The sequence below is a fragment of the Hyperolius riggenbachi genome, chromosome 12 (assembly GCF_040937935.1).
Source record: "Hyperolius riggenbachi isolate aHypRig1 chromosome 12, aHypRig1.pri, whole genome shotgun sequence".
Classification (NCBI taxonomy): domain Eukaryota; kingdom Metazoa; phylum Chordata; class Amphibia; order Anura; family Hyperoliidae; genus Hyperolius; species Hyperolius riggenbachi.
This window is the reverse complement of record NC_090657.1, coordinates 162,311,199-162,337,142: the sequence shown is the minus strand read 5'-3', so window position 1 is coordinate 162,337,142 and position 25,944 is coordinate 162,311,199. Positions and strand designations below refer to the sequence as shown.

At 50.5% G+C, this 25,944-nt stretch overlaps 1 protein-coding gene across 1 annotated transcript in view; it reads right to left on the bottom strand.

The window, feature by feature from the left end:
- The window catches only part of LOC137542247 (small ribosomal subunit protein eS21), a 191,178-nt gene that overhangs the window by 11,683 nt on the left and 153,551 nt on the right, over window positions 1–25,944 (bottom strand). The window contains exons 2-3 of the mRNA XM_068264017.1: window positions 25,015–25,094; window positions 20,017–20,080 (exon numbers count right to left, since the gene is read on the bottom strand). Of these exons, the coding sequence (XP_068120118.1) occupies window positions 20,017–20,080; window positions 25,015–25,064 (114 nt within the window). The 5' untranslated portion in view covers window positions 25,065–25,094. The remainder of the gene's footprint in view (window positions 1–20,016; window positions 20,081–25,014; window positions 25,095–25,944) is intronic.

Genomic DNA, 25,944 nt, shown 5'->3' with positions numbered 1-25,944 from the left:
TCGATTTCAGCCTGAAACCGATCACAATCTGTTCAGCTGCTCCTGCCGCCTGTCCCCCCCCCCCCCGTATACATTACCTGAGGCTGGCTCCCGGGCGTCTTCTCCGCACTGCACCGCACCGCTGTTCTTGCTCCATCCCGGCGCTTCCTGTGTTACTCCGTGACCAGGAAGTTCAAATAGAGCGCCCTCTATTTCAACTTCCTGGTCACCGGAGTGGCACAGGAAGTATAAGCGTACACTGGGACATGCGGAAATGCGGTGCAGCGAGGAGAAGAGGACCCCGGAGCCAGCTTCAGGTAATGTATACATGCTCGGATCGGGCCCGAATCGTACGCCGCAAGCGACGCGCTCCTACCGCCGGGCGATCGAGGGTAATTTCCCGCACGGCGCGATCGACGGACCGATCCGATTTCGGGAGGGAATCGGATCGGCGGGTGCGTTTAGCGCAAGCGATTGGCAGCAGATTCGATCCCAGGATCGGATCTGCTGTCGAAACGGCCGTGAATCGAGCCAGTGTATGGCCTGCTTTACCTTCATAGCTCCCAACTTTCCCTCTTTTGAAGGGATAGTCCCTCTCTGGATATACAGTAAGTGTGTGTGGGGGGACCTTTTGGGCTGAGGCTGCCATGAACATGGGCCTCTAGTTTGTGTTTCCCCCCAGGCCAAAAGGTCCCAGTCCTCCCCTGTGTGTGCACAGGAATCTCTTATATATGTTATGGCCGGAACCCGAAGTTTGGCCACTTCTAGTTCTGGCCGGCCACTTCGGGTTCTGGCAGGCCAATGCGCGAAGTGGCCGCTGCGCTGCGGCCAATGTTAGAAATGGATTGATTCCTCTCAGGTTAATGTATCTTCTGGCCGCAGCGCAGCGGCCAAACGTATCACAACTTAGTGAATTTATTGCAATTCTGCCGGCGGCAATGTAACAATTCAAGCCACCGGCTTTTTCTCTGCGCCTCTCTCTCTCTCTCCTCTTATGGGCAGTCGGCGGGGACATGCGTGTCCCCGAGAGTCGTTCGTGGCGCCAGGGCAGCAGAGCGGGGAGGCTGCAGACATTGCTTCTGCCAGCACCCGCTCTGCAAGAACGTCAGGATTCCCCTGCCGCGACGAACGACTCCGGGGGGACACGCGTGTCCCCGCCGGCTGCCCATAGAAGAGCGAGAGAGGCGGGGGGGAGGAGAGAGAGGCGCAGAGAAAAAGCCGGCGGCTTGAATTGTTACATTGCCGCCGGCTGAATTGCAATAAATTCACTAAGTTGTGATACGTTTGGCCGCTGCGCTGCGGCCAGAAGATACATTAACCTGAGAGGAATCAATCCATTTCTAACATTGGCCGCAGCGCAGCGGCCACTTCACGCATTGGCCGGCCAGAACCCGAAGTGGCCGGCCAGAACTAGAAGTGGCCAAACTTCGGGTTCTGGCCGTAACATATATACGAAATAACATCTATGCTGTAAGTATAAAGCCTGATGTGTAGCCGTGTCACTAATAGATGGAATTAATTCTGCATTGATGCTGGTTTATGCAAATGTATGCACTCTCTTTGCTCATGAAATCAAATAATTTGATATGTTGTTAAAATTTGGTTTGGGGACTATGAATTAAAGGGTACCTGAGGCGAATTAAAAGAAAAGCTTTATACATACCTGGGGCTTCCTCCAGCCCCCTTCAGGCCATTCAGTCCCTCGCTGTCGTCCTCCGCCACCTGGATCTTCTGCTAGGAGTCCAGGTAATTCAGCCAGTCAGAGCAGTCTGGCTACGTGCCGCTTCCACAGCCAGGAGCGTTCTGCACCTGCACAATAGTGCTGCGCAGGTGTAGTACGCTCCCGGCGGCGGAGTGTGTGCATGCGCACTACACCAGACTGGCTCAAGTACTGGGACTCATAGCAGAAGATCCAGGTGGCGGAGGAGGACAGCGAGGGACTGATTAGCCTGAAGGGGGCTGGAGGAAGCCCCAGGTATGTATAAAGCTTTAATTTCATCTGTCTCAGGTTTCCTTTGTTACACAGTAGTACTATACTCTACATATACACTCCCCACAGAGTTGCAGGGAATCCACTGAGAATGTTGTGCACATTGAACACAGAGGTATTGTCCATCACCCATAAACCTGGTTAAAGATTGTACCTGAAGAATGTGTAATAGAGGAAGAATCGCCTCATTCTCCTGCAGAGTACCTGCACCTCATTCTTACATGTACCCACAGTCACATTGCCTGATCCATGTTCAGATGTGTAATAGAGGAAGAATCTCCTCATTCCCCTGCAGAGTACCTGCACATCATTCTTACATGTACCCACAGTTACATTGCCTAGGACCTGATAGATGTTCTTTGTTCCGGTTTGTACCTTTTACAAGTACTCTTACCAAGGACTAGTTTTAGTCTAAAGGGAATAAATATAGTAGTCTACATATCCTTCTCACTTCAGTTGTCTTTCCTAAGCGTTGGCAGTTAAGAGACAAATTTCACGTTACATACTGTTAATCAACAAAATTGTAATATGCAAATTAGAGGAGTCGAGGAGTCGGAGGAATCCTAAACTGAGGAGTCGGAGGATTTTTGGACCGACTTCACAGTTCTGCCCAAACCTCATCCCTGTCACTAGAGATGGGCAATGAGACGCTATCCATCCCACATTCCTGGCAAATTTACAGGGTACCTTAAAGAGGAACAGTCGCAAAAATCTTAAAAATTTAAAACACAAATAAGACGTACATTTCTCCCAGAGTAAAATGAGCCATAAATTACTTTTCTCCTATGTTGCTGTCACTTACAGTAGGTAGTAGAAATCTGACATTACCGACAGATCTTGGACTAACCTATCTTCTCATAGGAGGGTGCTCAGGGTTTTCTTTATTTTAAAAAAACGTAGTGAATGGCAGTTGCTCCGTCCAACTGCCAAACAAGTGTGCAGCGAGCAGGGAGGCTGGACAGCATCTTTGTATAAAACTCTTTCAGGGAAGCTCTTTATAAAGAATAAAGGCCATGCTGAGAATCCCCTATGGAGAGATGGCTACCTACTGTAAGTGAAAGAAACATAGGAGAGAAGTAATTTATGGCTCATTTTACTCTGGGAGAAATGTACTTATTTGTAGGTGTTTTAAATTTTAAGATTTTTGCGACACTTCCTCTAAGTGAAAAAAAAAAACTGACCAATTTAAATTACCTGGGGCTTATACCAGCCCCCTGAAGTCCTCCTGGTACCTCACCGTTATCACGCACTGCTCCGTTCAGTCGCAATGTCCCTCCGAAAATGAGGAGGAGTACTCTGCCCGGTCCTGCGCCTCCTCCATTGCGCTCCCCTAGTCAGGGGTGTTCTGTGCATGCGTACATATTTGCTGTTCAAGCGCAGAACGCTCCCAGGCAAGAGAGTGCATTGGAGGCCCGCAGCACAGGGCCGCGTATGCATCTTCCAGAGTGTCAGTGCGACTGAGCAGAGCGTGGCGGAATGACTGAGGGGCCGGTTCCACTTTAGGTTCCCTTTAATGAAAACAGCATGCAGCTAGGAAAATCTAAATCAGCAGGAAATGCATCCGATTAGCCCAGTTCCAAGATGTACACAATTTGCAGCAAGCCAAAAGTTTTAGCATCTTAACCATCCAGGGGTGAATCCTCACACAGTTCACATACAGCTTTAAGTGCTCACAGATAATACAAGCAGCTGTATGTACAAGGAGTAGAGGGTGATCATGATAGTACAATGGCCTAGCCTTCCCAGATCTAACCACCCACTGTAGCCCCCAAATAACACAAAGACACCTGATTGGATGTTATAGGCCATAGCAGCCCGTTTATTTAACAAACTGAACACATATTCAGAGAGCTGAGGTAAGGGGTCCGATCTTTTCACCATCACGTAGAAAGTCCATGATAACTGGCAAGCAGCCTGTAACCGGCCCCCGCCGCGGTCACCGGCTCGGGGACAGCTGCTCTGCCCATCGAATCCCTCTCACTTGCTGAGAAACATAACTGGGTGATTTTGCACCTGAGGCAAATCCCCTAAAACCAAGAACTTTCGGAGCCCTTACCCCTCCTGCTGCAATGACGAAAAATAACAAAACCTGCAAGGAAAACACAACTTATCTACACTACCCAATAGGGAGGGAGGGAGGGAGCTTTCTTCCTATCGCCTGACTGAATAACTCCACCCCCCACCCGCCTCTTCTGCCTAGCACCCCTAATGCTCCTCCTTTACGAAATCCCACCTCCTCCTTCTAACCTTAACCCTTTTCTTCCCATGCAGGCCACACTATCATGTGTAGGCCCTTCAGACTGCGTTGCACTACGCTTACAGGCCTTTTCTTGATAGTACAATGGCCTAGCCTTCCCAGATCTAACCACCCACTGTAGCCCCCAAATAACACAAAGACACCTGATTGGATTTTATAGGCCATAGCAGCCCGCTTATTTAACAAACTGAACACATATTCAGAGAGCTGAGGTAAGGGGTCCGATCTTTTCACCATCACGTAGAAAGTCCATGATAACTGGCAAGCAGCCTGTAACCGGCCCCCGCCGCGGTCACCGGCTCGGGGACAGCTGCTCTGCCCATCGAATCCCTCTCACTTGCTGAGAAACATTACTGGGTGATTTTGCACCTGAGGCAAATCCCCTAAAACCAAGAACTTTCGGAGCCCTTACCCCCCCAACACGAAGCTGCGTGAATCCTCACGCCAGAGAGGCCCACACTCTCAGCGCCCTCTGAATACCTTCCTCTATCCCCAACGCCCACAAATATGTCCCGATTTCGTTCAAGTGAACTCCATCCCTGCTAGGCAGTAAATGAAGATCACTTTCGAGCTCGACGTGCCTAACCGCTACACCCCCATTACGGATCACAAAACTAGCCACTTCTTTATTCAATTTTACTCTGGCCTTATTAACTTTCTGCACCGACCTCGCCAGTCTCCATGAAGACCTAGCTATCACGTCCGACCACACTACAACTGTGGCCGGAAACTCCCTCCTGAGTCTTACAAAATCGAACTTAATGTCCCGTATGATACACCTGGTGGATTTTGATGCAATATCATTGCCCCCAACGTGCAGAACAAGCACGTCTGGGGCCCTGTCCCACTCAGTATACCTACGGACTTCGGGCAAAACCCGTGCCCAAAGCATGCCAGGAAAACCTAGCCAACAGATCCGGACCTCCTGCCGCGGAAATCCCAACTGACGCCCTTCCGGGCGAACCGCAGCTCTCCTCGCTCCCCTTGTGACATAGGAGTGTCCAAAGATCCACACAAGAGCCGGTCTTCCTGCAAGACAACAAAACAAAAGAAAACAAAGGGAACAAAAGAACAAACCACATACTCCCTCTAATGAGATTCACTACATCAAATGCAACCTGACATAAGACTTATATCTCAATGAGTCCCATCTGCCTATCCGTTTTACTATTTCCTCGCTAAGGCCCCAGCGCGAAGCCTCTGTCGCTGCGCCAATGCGAAAGGAATGAGGGGCAAATTCGCTGGGAGGAAAACCGGCCCTCTCGAGACATTTGCGGAATACGGAGGAAAACTGGAACCGTGTAAGCGGCAGACCATCAGCGTGCGCCAGAAAAACTGGTGCCGTACCAGGCCTGATTGCCAAAAAACGCAATACATTTTCCCTCGGGCAAAGTAAACCCCCAATTTGAAAAAGTGTAATGACCGTCCCCTTTCCCGAACGGTCTGTTTTCGATCTACGCAGAATAACTGACACCGATCCTTCCTGAACCGTGACGTCTCCAGCGAGGATGCCCCCCATTTCTAATTTTGACCTGCTAACCAACTCCCCCACCCGGAATGCACCGAAGAATGCTAACACAAAAGCCGTGCTAAAGAGCACCACCTCATTCTGACAATAGCATACTTCCTGCAGCGCCAGAACCACCTTTTGTAAGATTTCGAACGAGACGGGGCGCCTAGAATCCCTCCTTATGGATCCCGCCCGAAAACCTTTCATCGCCTGCACCACCCTAAAATCCTTTGTCACATCTCTGAGATTTCTAGACTTAAACAGGAAGGCCAATGCCGCCAACTTCTTAGACATGGCCGCAGCTGACATGCCCTCCGCAAAATTCCTTCCCACAAAGTATAGGAGCAGGCACGACCGATCCTCATCCATTGAGCAGTCGCCCACCTGAGCCGTCAAAACGTCCCACGCTTTCCACACAGGCGCGTACGCTGCCCATGACGACTCCGATACAGACCTCCGAATCAGCTGCGATATCACCTGAAAGGAATCATCCACATCATCTCTGGACAGGGAACCTCACTCTCTTCCGCTGTAGGAGCTGCCGCCCGGAACCTGTCCCACTGGAAGCGAGAGAGGGCATCAGCAATGATGTTGTCGACCCCAGGCAAATGCACCGCAAAGATGCAGATATTAAATCGCAGACACAACAGAACCAAATGCCTCATTACTCGAATCACTGGCGGTGAAGAAGCCGAAAATCTATTCACGGCTAATACCACCCCCAAATTATCACAATTAAAACGTATGCGCCTGTTGGCCAAGCGCTGCCCCCATAACTGAATCGCTACAACAATCGGGAACAATTCAAGCAACACCATGTTTACCGTAAAGTCGGCCTCCACCCATGACGAATCCCAAGGGGCCGCGCACCACTCACCTGCCATAAAGATTCCGAAGCCATGAGACCCTGAAGCGTCCGTGAACAATTCAATGTCAAAATTACTCATCTCCTCCGCCATCCAAAAAGATCTCCCATTGAATTCCTGCAAAAAGGTGACCCATACCTTTAAATCCTCTCTCATTTCCGCAGTCAGCCGAATGCGATGATGAGGTGACGAAACTCCCGCCGTAGCGCTCGATAACCGCCTACAAAAGATGCGCCCCATGGGCATGATTCTGCAGGCAAAGTTCAACTTCCCGAGCAGAGACTGAAGATCCCTCAGAGTGGTCTTACGTCTTAACACTATTGCCTGGATGGTGACCTGAAGGTCCCTGACCTTATCCAATGGCAAACTGCACTCCATGGCCATCGTATCGATCTGAACCCCCAAGAATTTCAACGACATTGTGGGACCCTCCGTTTTTGCGAGCGCGAGGGGAATCCCAAACTTCTCACAAACCTGGTACATAGCTGCTAAAGAGGACGCACACTCGTCTGAGCCCGCCGTCCCCATAAACAAGAAGTCGTCCAAATAATGAATAACCGAGCGGACCCCTGCTACTTCTTTTACTACCCATTCAATAAAACTGCTGAATTTTTCGAAAAAAGAACATGAGATTGCACAACCCATGGGAGGGCAAAGATCAACAAAATACTTACCTTCCCAAAAAATCCCTAACAGCCTGAAACTCGATGGGTGTACTGGCAACAAACGGAAGGCTGCCTCGATATCCGTTTTGGCTAAAAGGGAACCCTGACCCAACCTCCTCACCCATCTGAGCGCTACGTCAAACGACGTATACACCACAGACGTGTCCTGTTCCGCTAAGCCGTCGTTGACCGGCAACCCTTTTGGAAAGGACAGGTGATGTATGAGGCGGAAAGCACCTGGCTCCCTCTTAGGGACCAACCCCAACGGTAAAACGATTAAACCTTCCAGAGGGCAACAATCAAATGGTCCTGCCACACGATCAGCCGCAATCTCCTTATTCAACTTAGATGACACCACATCCGGCAATGCACATGCTGATTTTAAATTCCTATGAGAGTCTCCGCCCCGCGATGCGCATTGACTAGGTATAACAAAACCGTCTGTGAACCCTAGCCGCAAAAATTTTGCATCCTCTGTACGCGGATACTTACAAAGAAACGGTTCCATCTCTTGAACTCTCACCGGCGTCTTCCCTCTTATTTCCAGCCTCCGTCGTTCTCCCTTTTTTTTTTGCTTATAACACCTGGACACCGGGTGTGACCCACCGCAGCCTGAGCACTCGTGTTTAAAACGACACGAGGAACCAAATCTGCATGTGGCATCGTTAAATTGCCAACACAGACCTTTCGTTTTGCTGCCTGATTTTCCAGTGGAACCTGCACCATCGTGCCCTCGAAAGGACTGCGGACTGGTGGATGGGATCATCAGACTCATCCACAACTCTATGTCCTTATGGTTCCAACACACTGACGGGCGAACCGCTTTTCTCTGCCTAAATGCCTCATCATACTTGAGCCAAGCATCACCGCCATACCTCCTATAGGCCTCGCCTATCGCGTTCTGATAACAGAAAAGGGCGGAACAACACTCTGGGTTCTTCTCGCCAATCACACATGCCAGAATTTCAAAAGCCTGCAGCCAATTCTGGAAAGTGCGCGGTATCAAGCGATACCTGCGCCGTTCTTCCTCCTCTTTTTTGGATTCTGTAGTTTTTACTTTATCTAGATTAAACTTGGCCAAGTGTAAAAGAGAAAAAATCTCTACAAACGCCCCTTTCCATATTTTCTCACGAACTTCGGCTTTTAAATGTACTCCAAGCGGGCCGCTAAGGCACACATACATTTCTGACTTAGCTGCGTCCGCCAACCTGATCACCTCTGTTTCCGCCGATTTCTCAACCTCCCCTTCATTAGTTTGTACAGACACCTCAGCGCTTCCAGACGCCACAGAGGGCAATGTCGCCGGGGCCTGCACCTGCTGCGCATCTGAACTTGCTGCCCCTCTAGATAAAACTGCCAGCCCTGGCCGCTGCGCAACCATAACTGGGCTATCCCTACTCCCTCCTGGCGGCTGTGTTTCCGGTTGAATCGCCCCCCAGGCAACAGCAGGATCCTGCAGCTGCGACTGTCCCCCCCAAGCCCCAACTGGTGAACCTAGCGCCGCTGGAGGCCCACCCAGCAAGCTCCTCATGCCTGCCATGAATGTTTCCAGTGCAGGGAGCATCGCTGCCTGAGCACTCAACCACCCCCCACTAGCCTGCATCGTCCCTGACTGTGACCCCATACCCACAACACTTGTCATGCTGGCAAACGGGTTATGAATAGTGGCCTCACCTGGTGGCGCAGGGGTGTGGACCTGCCCGACCGCTGGTCCGGATCCTGGTGCAGCTCCTGCGATTCCTGGCACCATGCTGCTGTGTCCTCCGGTAGCCGCGCCCAGCAGGCCAGTCCCATGTCCTGCCTGGCTGCCCGAGTGATGCGCACCGCTGTCCTGCCGATCATTCCCCCTGCTGGTAGCCGCTGCCTCCTCACCCCTTCTGCTGGCCGCTGTGTCACTCCTCGCAGACGTGTGGGCCACCGCCGCACTCTGTGAAGAGGCGGTGCCCGTACTGCTGGAACTACTTCCTCCCCTCTTCTGCTTAGAGGCCTGCGAAGCCTGCTTGGAAGCAGCTGCCGCCCCCGACTTGGCCGATGCTTTCCCCCGTCTGCTGCCACTCGCCGAGCCGCTCTTGGCCTTGGGATTCCTCTCATCTGACCCGCCTGCGGAAGACTGCTGTTTTGCAGGGGGCGCCTGAGGATCCCGCACAGGGCTACCGCTCCTCCTCAGCGACCGGGTGGTCGGCTCCGGGCTCAGACGATCGGGAGGTCTGGAAGTCCTCCGCCCGCGCTCCTCCTGCTGTCCGCTGGGCCCTGCAGACATGGCCGCCAGCTGAGTCTGGATCCACTCCGGGCCCCTAGATGCAGCCTCCGCACGGATCCGATCCACTAAGGCCTCAATCTCCGACATCCTGCAGCAGGCAAGGGTAGGTCCACTCAGCTTTCTTCCTATCGCCTGACTGAATAACTCCACCCCCCACCCGACTCTTCTCCCTAGCACCCCTGGCAGATGGGCCACAGAGGCATGTGTGCTGTGTTGTGCTGCCCTGCAGCTTGGCCTTAAAGCTGCAGTGGCCAATTTAATGAAAATTGGCCTGGTCTTTAGGGGGGGTTAACACTGCGGTCCTCAAGAGGTTAAAGTGGATGCAAGATAAACTTTTACTCATTGCGTAATTGTGTTCCTTTCATATAGTTTATAGGGCATTCCGCAAACTAAATACTTTTTTGTTTTAATACTCAGATTCCCTATAAACTAAACAAGCCTCGCCCACAGTTTCTCCAGAGAGCCTTGGCACTCTCAGCCTTTGTAACACGGGCTTATGGGAGCTCAGTCTGGGCAGGAGGAGGTTATTACTAGCCAGATATTTCAGAAGCAGAGGGGAGGAGGGAGTAGGAGAGGGGAGTGGGAGATACAGATCAGCTTGACTATGTATAATGTGACAAACAGAACATGGCTGCCCTCATTGTATCACAGGAATAAATAATCATGAACTGTTAAAACGGTTTGCAGCTAGATTTGCTGAGTACACTGTCTAAACTTTAGATTAGATATATAGACAAAAGTGGGGGGAAGGCTGCGCATCCCTAAACCCATGTTGCAATTGAATGGTTAATCGCATAGGCATACACCGCCTCTATTAGACTGAAAAATGCATGCCCTCCATCCAAAACAATGCTAACATTTATTACACTAGGAGGAACTTTAGCTTCCAATATGGTTTGCATGCAAAGTATAAAGTACTAGACACTTGCGCCACGGTGAGGCAAACCTCTGGGCAAGTGACCCAGTGGCGGACATACGGCCGTGCCGCCGCACGAGGGCCCCTGAAGTTCCGTTGCTTCAGGGGCCCATTAAGTATTGCTTTTTTTTTAATCTATTTTTTTTCCTGGGGGGCCCCCCCGACTCCTATCCTCCCTCCCCTCGGGAGGCCCCCCTCCCGGTATGCGCGGCGGGAGAGTGGAAAATACAGGAAGTCTCCGGGGCTCCAGGCAGGCGCTAGAGGCTCAGCGGCTGCTTGGTCTCCGATGTCTCCAACTCTATATACTGCTCGCTACTAAACCAGGAAGTAGCGAGCAGTATACACAGTTGGAGACATCGCCCCCCGAGGTGAGGGAGGGAGGATAGGCGTCGGGCTCCCCACCCGGATAGCTACCCACCCACCCGGCTACCTACCTACCTACCTACCCGGCTACCTACCTACCCGGCTACCTACCCACCCGGCTACCTAGCCACCTACCCACCCGGCTACCTAACCACCCACCAGGTTTCCTACCTACTTACCCAGCTACCTACCCACCCACCTACCCACCCGACTACCTACCTAACCACCCGGCTACCTACCTACCGGGCTAGTTACCAACCCACCAGGCTACCTACCCACCCACCTACCTACCCACCCGGCTACCTACCCACCCACCAGGCTACCCAGCCACCTACCCTCCAGGCTACCTACCCACCCGGCTACCCACCCACCAGGCTACCTACCAACCCACCCGGCAACCTACCCACCCGGCTGCCTACCTACCTACCCACCCACCCACCAGGCTACCTACCTACCGGGCTAGTTACCAACCCACCCGGCTACCCACCCACCAGGCTGCCTACCTACCCACCCACCAGGCTACCTACCTACCGGGCTAGTTACCAACCCACCCACCAGGCTACCTACCCACCAGACTACCCACCCACCCAGCTACCCAGCCACCCACCCGGCTACCCAGCCACCCACCCCAGCTACCTACCCACCCGGCTAAGGGCTACCTACCTACCCAGCTACCTACCTAACCACCCACCCGGCTACCTACCTACCGGGCTAGTTACCAACCCACCCACCAGGCTACCTAACCACCCGGCTACCCAGCCACCCACCCACCCGGCTACCTACCCACCCGGCTACCCACCCACCAGGCTGCCTACCTACCCACCCGGCTACCTACCCACCCGGCTACCCACCCACCAGGCTGCCTACCTACCGGGCTAGTTACCAACCCACCCACCCGGCTACCTACCCCCCAGGCTACCTAGCCACCTACCCACCCGGCTACCTAACCACCCACCAGGCTTCCTACCTACCTACCCGGCTACCTACCCACCCACCCGGCTACCTACCTAACCACCCGGCTACCTACCTACCTACCGGGCTAGTTACCAACCCACCCACCAGGCTACCTAACCACCCAGCTACCTACCCACCCACCCGGCTACCCAGCCACCCACCAGGCTACCTACCCACCCGGCTAAGGGCTGCCTACCTACCTACCCACCCAGTTACCAGGCTACCTATCCATCCAACCACCCATGGGAGCTGCGCGCCGGATGGAGGCTGGGACAGGAGGTCTGCTGCTGCAGGTGAGTACATTTTTTTTAAATTTATATTAGCAGGTGTATGTTCTGGACAGGTCTGCCACATGATTGCATATATTTTCTGGGCAAATCTGCCGACATGATTGCACCTATTTTCTGGGCATATCTGCCGACATGATTGCACCTATTTTCTGGGCATATCTGCCGACATGATTGCACCTATTTTCTGGGCATATCTGCCGACATGATTGCACGTTTTTCTGGGCATATCTGCCGACATGATTGCACGTATTTTCTGGGCATATCTGCCGACATGATTGCACGTATTTTCTGGGCATATCTGCCGACATGATTGCACGTATTTTCTGGGCATATCTGCCGACATGATTGCACGTTTTTCTGGGCTTATCTGCCGACATGATTGCACGTATTTTCTGGGCATATCTGCCGACATGATTGCACGTATTTTCTGGGCATATCTGCCGACATGATTGCACGTATTTTCTGGGCATATCTGCCGACATGATTGCACGTATTTTCTGGGCATATCTACCGACATGATTGCACCTATTTTCTGGGCATATCTGCTGACATGATTGCACGTATTTTCTGGGCATATCTGCCGACGTGTATTTTCTTGAGAAAACCTGCACATTATGTAAATTTTCTGGGGAAAGGGTCACCAAAACTTGGGCCCACTGTCTTTGCGTTGCACTTTTCAAGGGAACCTCAGAATCAAAAGTCATTTTATTTCGCCAAGTACAATGTGAGTTGTACCCGGAATTGATTTTAGCACAAACAGGGTCGGTGGTGGAACAGTAAGCAAGCATACATAGGTACAGTAGGAACAGTATATACACAGTGCATACATATACATATATTAGATACATACAGTAGTTACAATGCATATACAAGGTAGAGAGTAGAGCCAAAGCATAGCTAGAGGGATCCCTAAGAATGGACCCAGGAAAAGGACCCAGGAGAAAAGACCAGGGGGGGACATCCGCTGCCGAACATGGACACTCAAACGCTTATCCAGCGATAATTTGAATCAGATGCCCCCCCCAAGTCTGTCCTGAGGAAGAGGAGAGGAAAGGAGAGAGAGGAAGGACAGCAAGACAGGTGCACAGCAGCAGTGAAGAATGAAGACAGTGAAGAAAGCGTTGAAAAAAAGAGAAGACCCCACTAGGATTGCAGGTGGAGGGTGGCAGCACCAGGCTGTTGGAGCAGGGTCCGGGGGACCAGGATGGCCTCAGGAAAGTTCCTCTGTGGAGGGCCTGGACATGGATGGTGGCCTGGCTCACTAGGGGACACAGCAGAGATATCAGGCTCCCAGGCAGCAGAGAGCATAAGGCAGGCAGAGCATGTCGGCTGGAGACCGAGGTACCTGCATCAGGGCGAAGCAGCTCCTGGGCCTATGGTCGCAGCCACGTGGGTGGCGTCCACACAGATGACCAGGCAGATGACAACCTCAGTGGACCAGGCAGGAGGAGCTGGGCCGACAACCCCCTGTGTGCAGCTCTGTGGTCCGGTTCCGCGTGTACAGAAGGTGGGTGGGCTGGAAACCTCCGGTGGCCACCGGTGCCAGGCAGAAATGATGGCTACAGGCCTGGGGGACCACACGGGTGGGCTTAATGTAGGCCGCTGGCTGCAATCCGGGCAGCGGTGGAGAGAGATCCGGATCCTCCTGTGGACAGTGGAGTGGCCGGGTCCCTTAGGCTGCATCAGGCAGCATGGCCTGGTTCCCTCTGCAGCAGCAAGAGCAGACCAGACAGTGGAGGACAGATCCAGAATCCCGCGCAGCCAGAGCACGTGGGTGCAATCAGCTAAGCGCCCGATCTCCTGGCCACCCGCCAAAAGGCCTGTGCATTTTCCGGTGTTCCTGCGCTTGGCAAGGCTTCCCATGCTGTGTGCCGATGATGGTGCTGCAGGTGGCTGGCTCACGATCAGCCGCCCGACAACAGTAGAGCCCCCGCAGCCAGCTGACCGAGCACATAGCTGATCAGCTGGTATTCCGTGGCCTGATCAGCTGGCATTCCACAGCCCCCGGCCCATGGGAGTCCCCGCATCCATCACGCCTGTGACCCCTGCCACTTCACCATTCTCCCCAAAAGGGGAGAAAGAGCAGGTGAGGGATTCCAAGGGGGAGAAAGGAGAAAAGGACCGGAGCCCTGTGGCTGCGCCGACCTGTTACAGTGCCATGCATTTAGTGTCCTGAGGTGAGAATAATATTGAGGCTGCCATATTTCTCTCCTTTTAAGCAATACCAGTTGCCTGGCTGCCATGCTGGTCCTCTGCCTCTTATTCTTTCAACCATAGACCCTGAACAAGCATGCAGCAGGTCAGGGGTTTCTGACAATATTGTCAGAACTGAAAAGATTAGCTGCATGCTTGTTGCTGGTGTAATTCAGTTTATTACTGCAGCCAAATAGATCAGCAGGGCCGCCAGGCAACTAGTATTGTTTAAAAAGGTAATATTCCCCCCCCCCCCCGGGTCGCTTTAAATTAGTTAGCTCCGCCCTCATCCGGCCATTGCCACGTCCATTTTTTGCCGCAGGTCGTAGGGGCTCGCAATTACAATTTTGCACAGGGGCCTACTGCTGGCTGTGTCTGCCACTGAAGTGACCTAACCTAAATTTAAAACCTTGGGAGCAGCTAAGCAAAAAAAATGTGTAACTTACATTTTGTGGGAACAGCGAGGCAAACGCCAGCGCATACCACTAAGGCTGCATCTGAAACTACCACCAGCTCATGTGTGCAGCACCTAAATAGGCTTTCTGCACACTTCGCATTCACTGAGTTTCCTATTTGCATGATTAGTAGCAGATTTGCATCTGAATTGAATGCGAAGTGTGCAGAAAGCCTATTTAGGTGCTGCACACATGAGCTGGTTGTCATTTCAGATGCAGCCTTAGTGGTATGCGCCGGCGTTCGCCTCGCTGTTCCCACAAAATGCAAGTTAGAAATTTTTTGCTTAGCTGCTCCCAAGGTTTTAAATTTAGGTTAGGTCACTTGCCCGGAGGTTTGCCTCACCGTGGCACAAGTGTCTAGTACTTTATACTTTGCATGCAAACCATATTGGAAGCTAAAGTTCCTCCTAGTGTAATAAATGTTAGCATTGTTTTGGATGCAGGGCAGCCTTCCCCCTCTGCAAGTATGTAACTATCAGGTTAGCTGCTCCCAGCCCCTCCTCCTGAGTTTTCTGTTTGCATGATAAGTAATAGCAGATTTGTATCTGAATTGAATGTGAAGTGTGCAGAAAGCCTATTTAGGTGCTGCACACATGAGCTGGTTGTCATTTCAGATGCAGCCTTAGTGGTATGCGCTGGCGTTCTCCTAGATATATAGACAAGTTACTTGTTAGTTTTTCATCTCGTATCCGCTTTAAAACAAAGTGTGATCAAAATAATCCACCTCTCCCATTCACTAAAATTATATCTGATTGAAACGAATTACAATGAAATACTTAGTTCCTATCTGTGATCGTCCTGTTGAACTGAAAGTGCCATCAAATGAACACAACAGTGCGGCTGGCAGATGCAGGGCTTTAAGTTGTCCATCTACACAAGATACATCATGATCATGTAGCCACATGTGATACAGTTCGTCTTTACCCTCTAAATCGCTGCAAGATATTTAAAAGGTGTCACACCTCAACTACCACTGAATGTGGCCTTACCCACTGCATATGCGATATCAGATATCACCACACACACCCAGATAAAGCCTGACTCCATCCAGCTGTGAAGATTTGGATAAAGTGGAGACAATACAAATCTGTAGGGTTGTTATTGCTGTGTTAGCGGGACAGCTCCCATTATTTTCCTCTCTCTAACTAAAAGCAGACAGGTAGCAATGGGAAAATAAAATAAAAACAAGTCTTTCCTCTCTACAAGAGACAGTGAACCTATCCAGTCAGTTGGGCAGGAAATTAACTCTTCCTAATAGACGCAGGCAGTAATAACCCAAAAGATACTTGCCTTGGTAGGGGGAAAAGTTTGGATCCTAATGGGGCTTCCCCCAAGCCTCAGTGTGCTGAAGCCCCTGAACATCGGCGAGCTAAATATTTACCTATGGCAGCCCAGTAATGGGCAATAGCGGCTATTGGCTCGGACTGCAGCGGAAATAGCAGTGCCCAATCAACTGCTATCAGCAGTGGAGCGCTCTACTGCACAGGTGGAGAGTTGCTACTGCGACTGCACTGGAGCCAGAGAAGGTAAATATTGCAGGTGCTACTGTGCCACAGCCAATAACCTTGTCCGCTGTGGTATCAGGGGAGCCAGCGCTGGATGCCTGAAGTTTAGGAGGAAAGGGGAAGCCTCATTAGGATCAGGGGGCTTCCCTCTCCTGAGGTAAGTATACCCCAGAGGTTTTTTTTTTTTTTAAATTACAGAGTATCTTTAACCACTTGAGGACCGTGGGCTTTACCCCCCTTAAGGACCAGGCACTTTTTTTCCATTCAGACCACTGCAGCTTTCACTGTTTATTGCTCGCTCATACAACCTACCACCTAAATGAATTTTGGCTCCTTTTCTTGTCACTAATAAAGCTTTCTTTGGTGCCATTTGATTGCTGCTGCGATTTTTACTTATTATATTCATCAAAAAAGACATGAATTTTGGCAAAAAAAGATTTTTTTAACTTTCTGTGCTGACATTTTTCAAATAAAGTAAAATTTCTGTATACATGCAGCGCGAAAAATGTGGACAAACATGTTTTTGATAAAAAAAAACCCCATTCAGCCTATATTTAATGGTTTGGGTAAAAGTTATAGCGTTTACAAACTATGGTGCAAAAAGTGAATTTTCCCATTTTCCAGCATCTCTGACCTTTCTGAGCACCTGACATGTTTCATGAGGGGCTAGAATTCCAGGATAGTATAAATACCCCCCAAATGACCCCATTTTGGAAAGAAGACATCCCAAAGTATTCACTGAGAGGCATGGTGAGTTCATAGAAGATATTTTTTGTCACAAGTAAGCGGAAAATGACACTTTGTGACCCAAAAAAAAAAAAAAGTTTCCATTTCTTCTAACTTGCGACAAAAAAAAAAAAAAAATGAAATCTTCCACGGACTCACCGTGCCCCTCTCTGAATACCTTGAGGTATACCTTGGATGTGCCAGCACCTCTGGGAGTCTATGGGTACTACGGGCCCGTCTTCTTCTTGGTGGCTGCGACGGGGGTAGTACTGCACTTGCCACCGTACCAGTTTCAACTTCCATGCTGGCGCTCACCACTTCACCAGGGTCTACAGAAGTACTGGTACTAAGTCCAGGAGATGCTGCGCTGCTGGTGCCTGCCTCACCAAGAAAACTATCATCAGCGCTAGCACCACCCTGCTGCCCTTGAGGCGGATCCTGCGCCACCTGCGGTCTAACGACATGGGGTCTGTTACGCCTGGCTCTAGCCGGGACCAAAGCCTCGTCATCACTTTCGGTCAGGGAACCACTGCTTTCCACAGGTTCAAATTCGGACCCGGATGATTCGTCGGATGAGTCTTCCCAAAAGCTCTCATCCGACTGGTCCATGTACCTGTATACCTCCTCATCGGAAATCCCCCTTCTTGACATTGTGGATTGCTAAATTTATGGGGTTTTCCTCCGAGACTACCCAAAAAAAAAAGAGCACCTACCTAGAAAAAGGGAGTATTTGAGAGGTATTGGGGTTGGTGGGAAGTGGGGCCTCAGAGGCAATCAAACAATCACGAGACAATCAAGTACAATTACAGCACAATCGACTCCAATCACAGCACAAGGAAATCTGATGCACTCGGAAGGTGGTGGTTGGAGGTGGTAGGGGGAGGGTGGGGTTGGGTGTGGTGGGGAGGGTGGGGTTGGGTGTGGTGGGGCGGGGGGGGGGCGGGGGTTGGGTGTGGCGGGAAGTGGGGTCTCAGAGGCAATCAAACAATCACGGGACAATCGAAGCCGATCACGGGACAATCAAATACAATTACAGCACAATCGAATACAATCGCAGCACAAGCAAATCTGATGCACTCGGAAGGTGGTGGTTGGAGGTGGTGGGGGGGAGGGTGGGGTTGGGTGTGGCGGGAAGTGGGGTCTCAGAGGCAATCAAATAATCACGGGACAATCAAATACAATCGCAGCACAATCGAATACAATCACAGCACAGTCAAATACAATGCACTCGGACGGTGATTGGGGGGGGGGGGGGGGTCTGAGGGCGATTTGAGGGGGTGGGGGGTTGATCAGGAGCCCGCACGGGGCAGACTGAGTCCTGATCTGATGAGAGGCAGACACAGGGGGTTACTGATCGCAGATCAGTTAGTGATTGCTGGGGAGGACAGATGTAAACAAAGAGCAGGGGATGTAATCAGGAGGGGGGTATGAGGGCAATCGAGGGTCTGGGCAGGTGATCGGTTGCCCCCGCGGGGCAGTTAGGGTCTGCTCTGATGGGTGGGGGTGCTGAGGGGTGATGGACAGGTGATAGACAGGTGATCAGAGGGGGATCAGGGGGTAAGGTAGCTGTATACAGATGTATACAGTATACAGGGGGGTAGTCTGGGATGGGGTCTGGGGGTGATCTAAAGGTAGGGGGGGGGATCAGGGGTGACTAGGAGGCAGTTAGGGACCTAAACTAAGGGATAGCGTCAAAAGTTAGTGGCAGGTGGGGGGGGGGGGTTTATAGGGGTGCAAGGGTGCTGGCAGGGGTCTGCTGGGGTGATCAGGGGGGGTATGAGGCCTGGGGTGAGTGATCAGGGGGGCTGTTAGGCAAAAAAAAACAATGTGTGCTGTATACCTTCTATAGCTTTCTCCTCGCTGGTGGTCTCTGGAACAAGGAGACCACGAGGCGAGGAGGAAGCACGTATAAGGCACTTTGTTTACCTAACAAAGTGCATTATACTACTTGATTGGCTGGATTTTTATATTACTCTGCTCGCCGGCACTGCTAAGTGGCCGGCGAGCGGAGACTAAATGCCGGGCTTCTGATCCCTGGCGGAGGATCGCGTCATGGATGACGCGATCGCTCCGCCCATCCCCCTACAAGGACCGCCGCCATTTGTCAATACGGCGGTCCTTGTGGGGTCCACTTCCTGGCCGCCAATTGTCTATACGGCAGTCGGGAAGTGGTTAAATAAAGTCACTGCCAACAAGAAAACTAAATTGCCTATTTGCTGGACTCCATATTGAAGCAGATTAAGGGCTCGTTCGCACTAGAGGCGCTGTTCAATTTTTTCAAGCGCTGGCGATTTTTCGAAATCGCCCTGAAAGCACGTACACCATGCTTTCCTATGCGCTAGTTCAGATTGGGACGTTCCATTCACTTTCCGATTTGAAAAGCGATGCATGGACCATTTTCAGGGCGATTCCGCCTCAATGGAAGATATAGGAAAACCGTAAAACACTCACAAAATCGCTTTGTGCAGCCATTGCGTTTTTAAGAATACATTGTATTTATTCTTTTCTGGGTCAAAGAGTTCACTTTCTGACTTGCGTCAGGGAGTGAATATAAAAAAAATGCCCAATGCGATCAGAACGCAATGTGAACAAGGCCTAATGGAGACTTCATATAGGTCTGCAATGTTTAACCTCCCTGGCGGTAAGCCCGGCTAAGCCCCCGCAGAGGATTTCTCAGGCCCTTTGCTAGCTGCGTGTACAAACCAATCGCCGCCGCTACCCGCCGCGCCCCCCCCCCCGACCCCTTGCGCAGCCTGGCCAATCACCGCCAGGCAGCGCTAAGGGGTGGATCAGGACTCCCTCCGACAGAATGACGTCGATGACGTTATCCCAATCGTCGCCATGGCGATGGAGGAAGCCAAACAGGGAATCCTGTTCTGAATGGGTTTTCCTGTTTGCTCTGATCGCCGGAGGCGATCGGAAGGGGATGCCGCTGCACAGCGGCTATCATGTAGCTAGCGCTAGGCTACATGAATTTCAGAACTGAATTCCATAAACAACCTGATCTACACAGTCTGTTGTCAGGCTACTGGCACAACCTTTATCCCACACAAAGCCAGAAGCCCCAGAGATGGGCACAGTTCTCACCTCAGCTACGTTCATCTGGATGCAGGCATGGTCCTTGGCACCAATGATTCTATTGCTGGCAGAGCTTAACACAAGAAATAAAAGAACAAGGTCAGGCAAGGGCTTACATTCCACTGCAGACGCCAATTACAGTATAAATGAAAAGTATGCCCCATCTCACCATCCCCCGTAACAAAATCAGAATGATTTTCTTCTTTACTGTGTGTGCTGCTAAATAAGCCACAGCAGGACAACTGCCCCGAGAGGTCAGTTATAGAGGCTGCCATGTTTATTTTCTTTTAAACAATGCACATTGCCTGGCTGTCCAGGTGATTCTATGCCTAGAATACTTTTAGCTATAGCCCCTTAACAAGCATGCAGATCAGGTGTTCTACATACAATGACTGCAGCTACAGCTGGATATTCATTTTCTGAGAACTGCTGCAATTCAATAGATTCATCATGCTCTGTTTAGTTCCGGTAACCTTTCTTGTCAATAAAAGTGCCATAATTCAGACCGAGGTAGAAATTGATGGACTAGTTACTTTTTTTCCAGCCTAGATAGCCACATATTATAAACATTCACCTTTTTCTGAGAATGCACTGACTGTGTGAACTCTACCATGAAGTTCTGAAGCAAACTGAATGTATATGGAGGTTTACAACAGCACAATCTAGACTTCAACGACGGCGGTACCTAAGGTCCGGAAGTGGTTAAACACACTAAACAAAACCATTTAAAGTAAACCAGAGATCACAGCCCAAGAATCGATACCTACCTGGGGCTTCCTCCAGCCCCATAAGTACATGCAGTCCCTCGCCGTTTTTCTGCGGTCTGCCGTTCAGCCACGATCAGCCCTGGTAACTGGCTCAGTCAGGTCCAGTTTGGGACCCCTCGCTCATGCGCAGTAAGTAGACCAAGACTGACGCGACTGAGCCAGTTACCGGGGCTGAACAACAGACAGGACAACAGCGAGGGACTCACACGTGCTTATGGGGCTGGAGGAAGCCCCGGGTAAGTATTGATTCTTTTAGGCCTGTGATTTCTGGTTTACTTTCAACTGGTCATACACACATCCATTAAAACTGTTGATCAGACAGAAATTTTTTATCGATTTGAGCAGTGGAGGAGCGTCAGATTGACAGCCCATAAACTAGGGCTGCACGGTTTTTCGGTTCAAAACCGAAACCGCGGTTCATGCCAAGACGATTTGGTGATCGTCAGTATCCTCGGTTTTTACTGAGTGCCCGCCCGCTGCCTGCACGCCTGTCTGGCCCGCCTTCCGCTGTGCGCCGATTGGCCAGAGCTGCCAGAAGCAGTGAATATGTATTGTGGTTAATGAGCGGGGGGGGCGGGTCCACTCGAGCGAGCGGCACACAACTTTACCAATCGCTGGATAGCGATGGAATGACGGCAGCGGTAGGCGGAGCTGTACGCTCTGTACAGCTCCGCCTACCGCTGCCGTCATTCTATCGCTATCCAGCGATTGGTAAAGCTGTGTGTGCCGCTCGAGTGGACCCGCCCTCCCCGCTCATTAACCATAATGCATATTCACTGGTTCTGGCGGCTCTGACCAATCGGCGCACAGCGGTGCAGCCAGACAAGCGTGCGGGCAGCGGGCGGGCACTCTGAAAACTGCAGATAGTGACGATAACTATATCGTCTTCTCGTGAACCGCCCCCGCTGCCCGGCTCTTTAAAAGGAACACCAGTGAACACTGCTGACAGTAGCTGCTGCATGGTTTTTGACAGTTGGTAACAGCCATTTCCCAGCAATGCAGCCATTTCTCACAGACAGCAAACTGCCAAGAGTACGTTCTTTTCTTGTTCTTGTGGGAGGGGTTTCACCACAATATCAGCCATATAGAGCCCCCTGATGATCCATTTGTGATGGGGTATCAGCTACTGATTGGGATAAAGTTCAAGAGTCGGAGTTTCTCTTAAAGCAATCGTCCGCCCGCAGTATCTGGCTAAACTATACTGGGGGCATAGTGAATTTAGTGCCAAAGCTCGATTTGAAAAAAAAAAATCGTGAAAAAAAATCGAAATCGCAATTTTTGAGAGAAAAATCGCAATTTCAATTTTTACCTAAAATCGTGCAGCCCTACCATAAACTGCATCAAACAGTACAAGGTTGCAGTTTGATAGATTTTCAATACATTGCTGAAATCTGTGTCATTTGTGGAAGGATTTGATCCATCTCTGATCTCAATTTGATAGGAGAGGTATCAAACCCTTTCCAGAACACTATACAGATTACAGTATGAAGTTATTAAAAATCAAACTGCAGCACTGCGCTTTCTGATGCAGATCAGAGAGGGATCAATCTGTTTGGCACTTAACGTGGCAATCTATGTGTATATGGTCACTTTAACCAAGGCCATTCACTTCAGCCAACCCACCAAACTGTGATTTTCAGAAGCTGAACTCACTACCAACCAAGATACACACTAATTACTGCCTTAACGGATTTCCTCTACATTCCTTTATATTGTAGTCGTACAAATACAGACTTTATGAGTCCCTGTGACATTCTAGCAGTCCAAATACTCTAAAGAGCTGCTGTATAATTATTTTAAAAGCTAGACTACCCCATTCTGCACATAATAAAGGGTACATGGCAACACTAAAGGTGGGTACACACATCAGATAAATGTCTTTGGAAACTGAAAGATCACAGATCAATTTTACCCCCTTCCATGTAGTATGAGAGCATACTCTACACCAGTGGTCCTCAAACTAAGGCCCGCGGGCCGAATGTGGGCCCCTGAGGCTTTTTTTAAAGAGACACTGAAGCGAGACTAAATCTCGCTTCAGCTCTCATATATAGCAGGGGCACGTGTGCCCCTGCTAAAACGCCGCTATCCCGCGGCTAAACGGGGGTCCCTTCACCTAGTGATGGGCGAACACCTGGATGTTCGGGTTCGGGAAAGTTCGCCGAACATGGCCGAGATGTTCGGCATGTTCGGGCCGAACCCCGAACTTCCCGAACATCCCTATTTTGGGGGCCCTATGGGGTCGCAGGCATAAGGGGGGAGCATGCCCCGATCGCGGGGGGGGGTCGGAAATTCCCCCCACCCCCTCCGCTAGCGCTCCCCCCTCTGCCCGCTTCCCCATTCAAAAGTTTCAAGAAGTACCTGTATAGCGGATGGCCTGGCAGTGGCACTGTGGAGTGAGGAGGAGGAGGAGTCCGGAGAGTGACGAGTTGAGGGAGGCCGGGCAGCGGGCGTGAGGTCAGAGAAAGGGCGGAACTCGCCCTTTCTCTGACCTCACGCCCGCTGCCCGGCCTCCCTCAACTCGTCACTCTCCGGACTCCTCCTCCTCCTCACTCCACAGTGCCACTGCCAGGCCATCCGCTATACAGGTACTTCTTGAAACTTTTGAATGGGGAAGCGGGCAGAGGGGGGAGCGCTAGCGGAGGGGGTGGGGGGAATTTCCGACCCCCCCCCCGCGATCGGGGCATGCTCCCCCCTTATGCCTGCGACCCCATAGGGGGGCCGTATTGCGGCCTGTTCGGCCGAACAGGGCCCTGTTCGCCCGAACAGGGGCCCTGTTCGGCCCTGTTCGGGGGCATACAGAAGTTCGGGGCGAACCCGAACTTAAAAGGCCGAACACCATGAGGTGTTCGGCCGAACTCGAACATCACCCGAACAGGGTGATGTTCTGCAGAACCCGAACAGTGGCCAACACTGTTCGCCCAACACTACCTTCACCCCCAACCCACCCCCCGCAAAAGTTGGTCACAAAGTTGGTCGTGGACTTTGCTTCCTGGAGGCAAGGGCTAACGGCCGCAGCCCTGCCTCCAGTCGCGTCTATCAGACGCGCATCGCCGCCCCTCCCCCGCCCCTCTCAGTGAAGGAAGACTGAGAGGGGCGGGGGAGAGGCGGAGATACGCGCTGACAGACACGCGTGGGGCAGGGCTGCGGCGGTTAGCCCTGCCCCAATGCGGAAGCGCTCCCCCGCATTACGGAGGGGATTTGGGGGGACAGGGACCCCCGTTAAGCCGCGGGATAGCGGTGTTTTAGCAGGGGCACACGTGCCCCTGCTATATATGAGGTCTGAAGCGAGATCTATTCTCACTTCAGACTCTCTTTAATGGCCCCCCACACACAATGTATTATAGATGCAGTCAGCTACTTTTTTTAACTATTGATGGGCCACAGATAGAATGGAGCCAGAAAGCAATTTGCTGGTTTCCAATCAAATTCCACATCAGTTGACACGGTTGTCTAATTGGACTGCAGGTTGTCACCTGGGTATGCTTCACTGTCTGGCCCGCAAAGACTTCTACTTCATTTTATGTATACTCCGGTCCCCCAGCAGTCTGAAGTATGTTGACCCGGCCCTCGACCCAAAACGTTTGGGGACCCCTGATTTACACAGTCTATTCTATTCAGCTGAACTCCCCATCAGATATAATCTTTGCAAGATGCTGCACACATGAAAAAGATCAGTATCTGCAAAAGATCAGTATTTGCAAAACGCATTTATAGTCTACGATGTCTGCAGATCCTCAAACACACCTTGTTTAACAGACATTCATCTGCAGATCTGACAATCATCTGCAGATTTGAAGATCCATCCTGGTGGATCTGATCTGCAGATGAATGTCTGTTAAACAAGGTGTGTATGAGATATGCAGATATAGACTATGAATGCATTTTGCAGGAACGGTCTTTTGCAGGAACAGATCTTTTGCAGATACTGATCTATTGAATGTGTACAGCATCTTTGTGTGCAGCATCTTGCAAAGATTTTTATCTGATGGGGAGTTCAGCTCCATAGAATAGACTGTGTAGAGTATGCTCTCATTATTACATAAAATTGGTCTGTGATCTTTCAGTTTTCAAAGACATTTATCGGATGTGCGTACCCACCTTTAGTGTTACGAAGAGTTTTAAAAGTACGTACTTTGCACCCATACCACTTTTATTATGGAAATCAAACTAACGTGTGTAATCTTAGTTTAAATGCTTCTGTTTGTATGAATCGAGCAATGATAAGCAAAACAGTTCCTACCATTTACGGGGGACATACAAGTCCACAAATTCACCAGCGTCGTTCTGCATTTTGCACCTTGGCTTATGTCACAAGGACCTGTCAAAGACAAAATAAGAACAGTTTATAAATTGGAAAAAAGCACTGTAATACAGAAATTCACAACAACTGCTCTAAATTACATATAGGAACCCATGGAGAACATGAGAAGAGTGGATACAGATAGGTGTCCACTTGTCTAATAAACATCTACTGCCATTGCCTTTTATCTATAGGATTACAGGCCTTGCAGGAATGATTTTTTCCCCCCTAAACATGCAGATTTTGTAAAATAACCCCAGATACTGACCATAATAATGGATTTAAAAAAAAACACTTGCCCATAAGAAAAGATTGAAATTAAATGTACGAATGTGGGTGCGGGAAGCGCCATTACTTAAAGAGACACTGAAGCGGGAAAAAAAAATATGATATAGTGAATTGGTTGTGTACTATGAATAATTACTAGAAGATTAGCAGCAAAGAAAATATTCTCATACTTTTATTTTCAGGTATACAGTGTTTTTTCTAACATTGCATCATTCTTTAATATGTGCAGATTACACAACACTCAGCATTCAAAATTAGTCTTTCAGAGCAGTCTGTGAAGTAATGACCTCTCCTCTAGCAGAGGAAAAGTAAATAGTCCAGGAACAGTTGAGATAATAAAAGTCAGATAACAGCCCTCTCCATGACTTAAAGGGGCCCATACACTCAGCCGATTTTCTGACCGATCGATTGATCGTTTGAAAATCGGTTGGCCAATCGACCGATCGATGGCCGATTTTGATCGATTTCAATGGATTTCCATCGACCAGGCAGGATGGAAAATTTAGGTCGATCTGATGAGATTGCTTATCAGTTTGCATTGGCCTTAATGGAAATCGGATGGCAAAAAAATGCCATCAGATC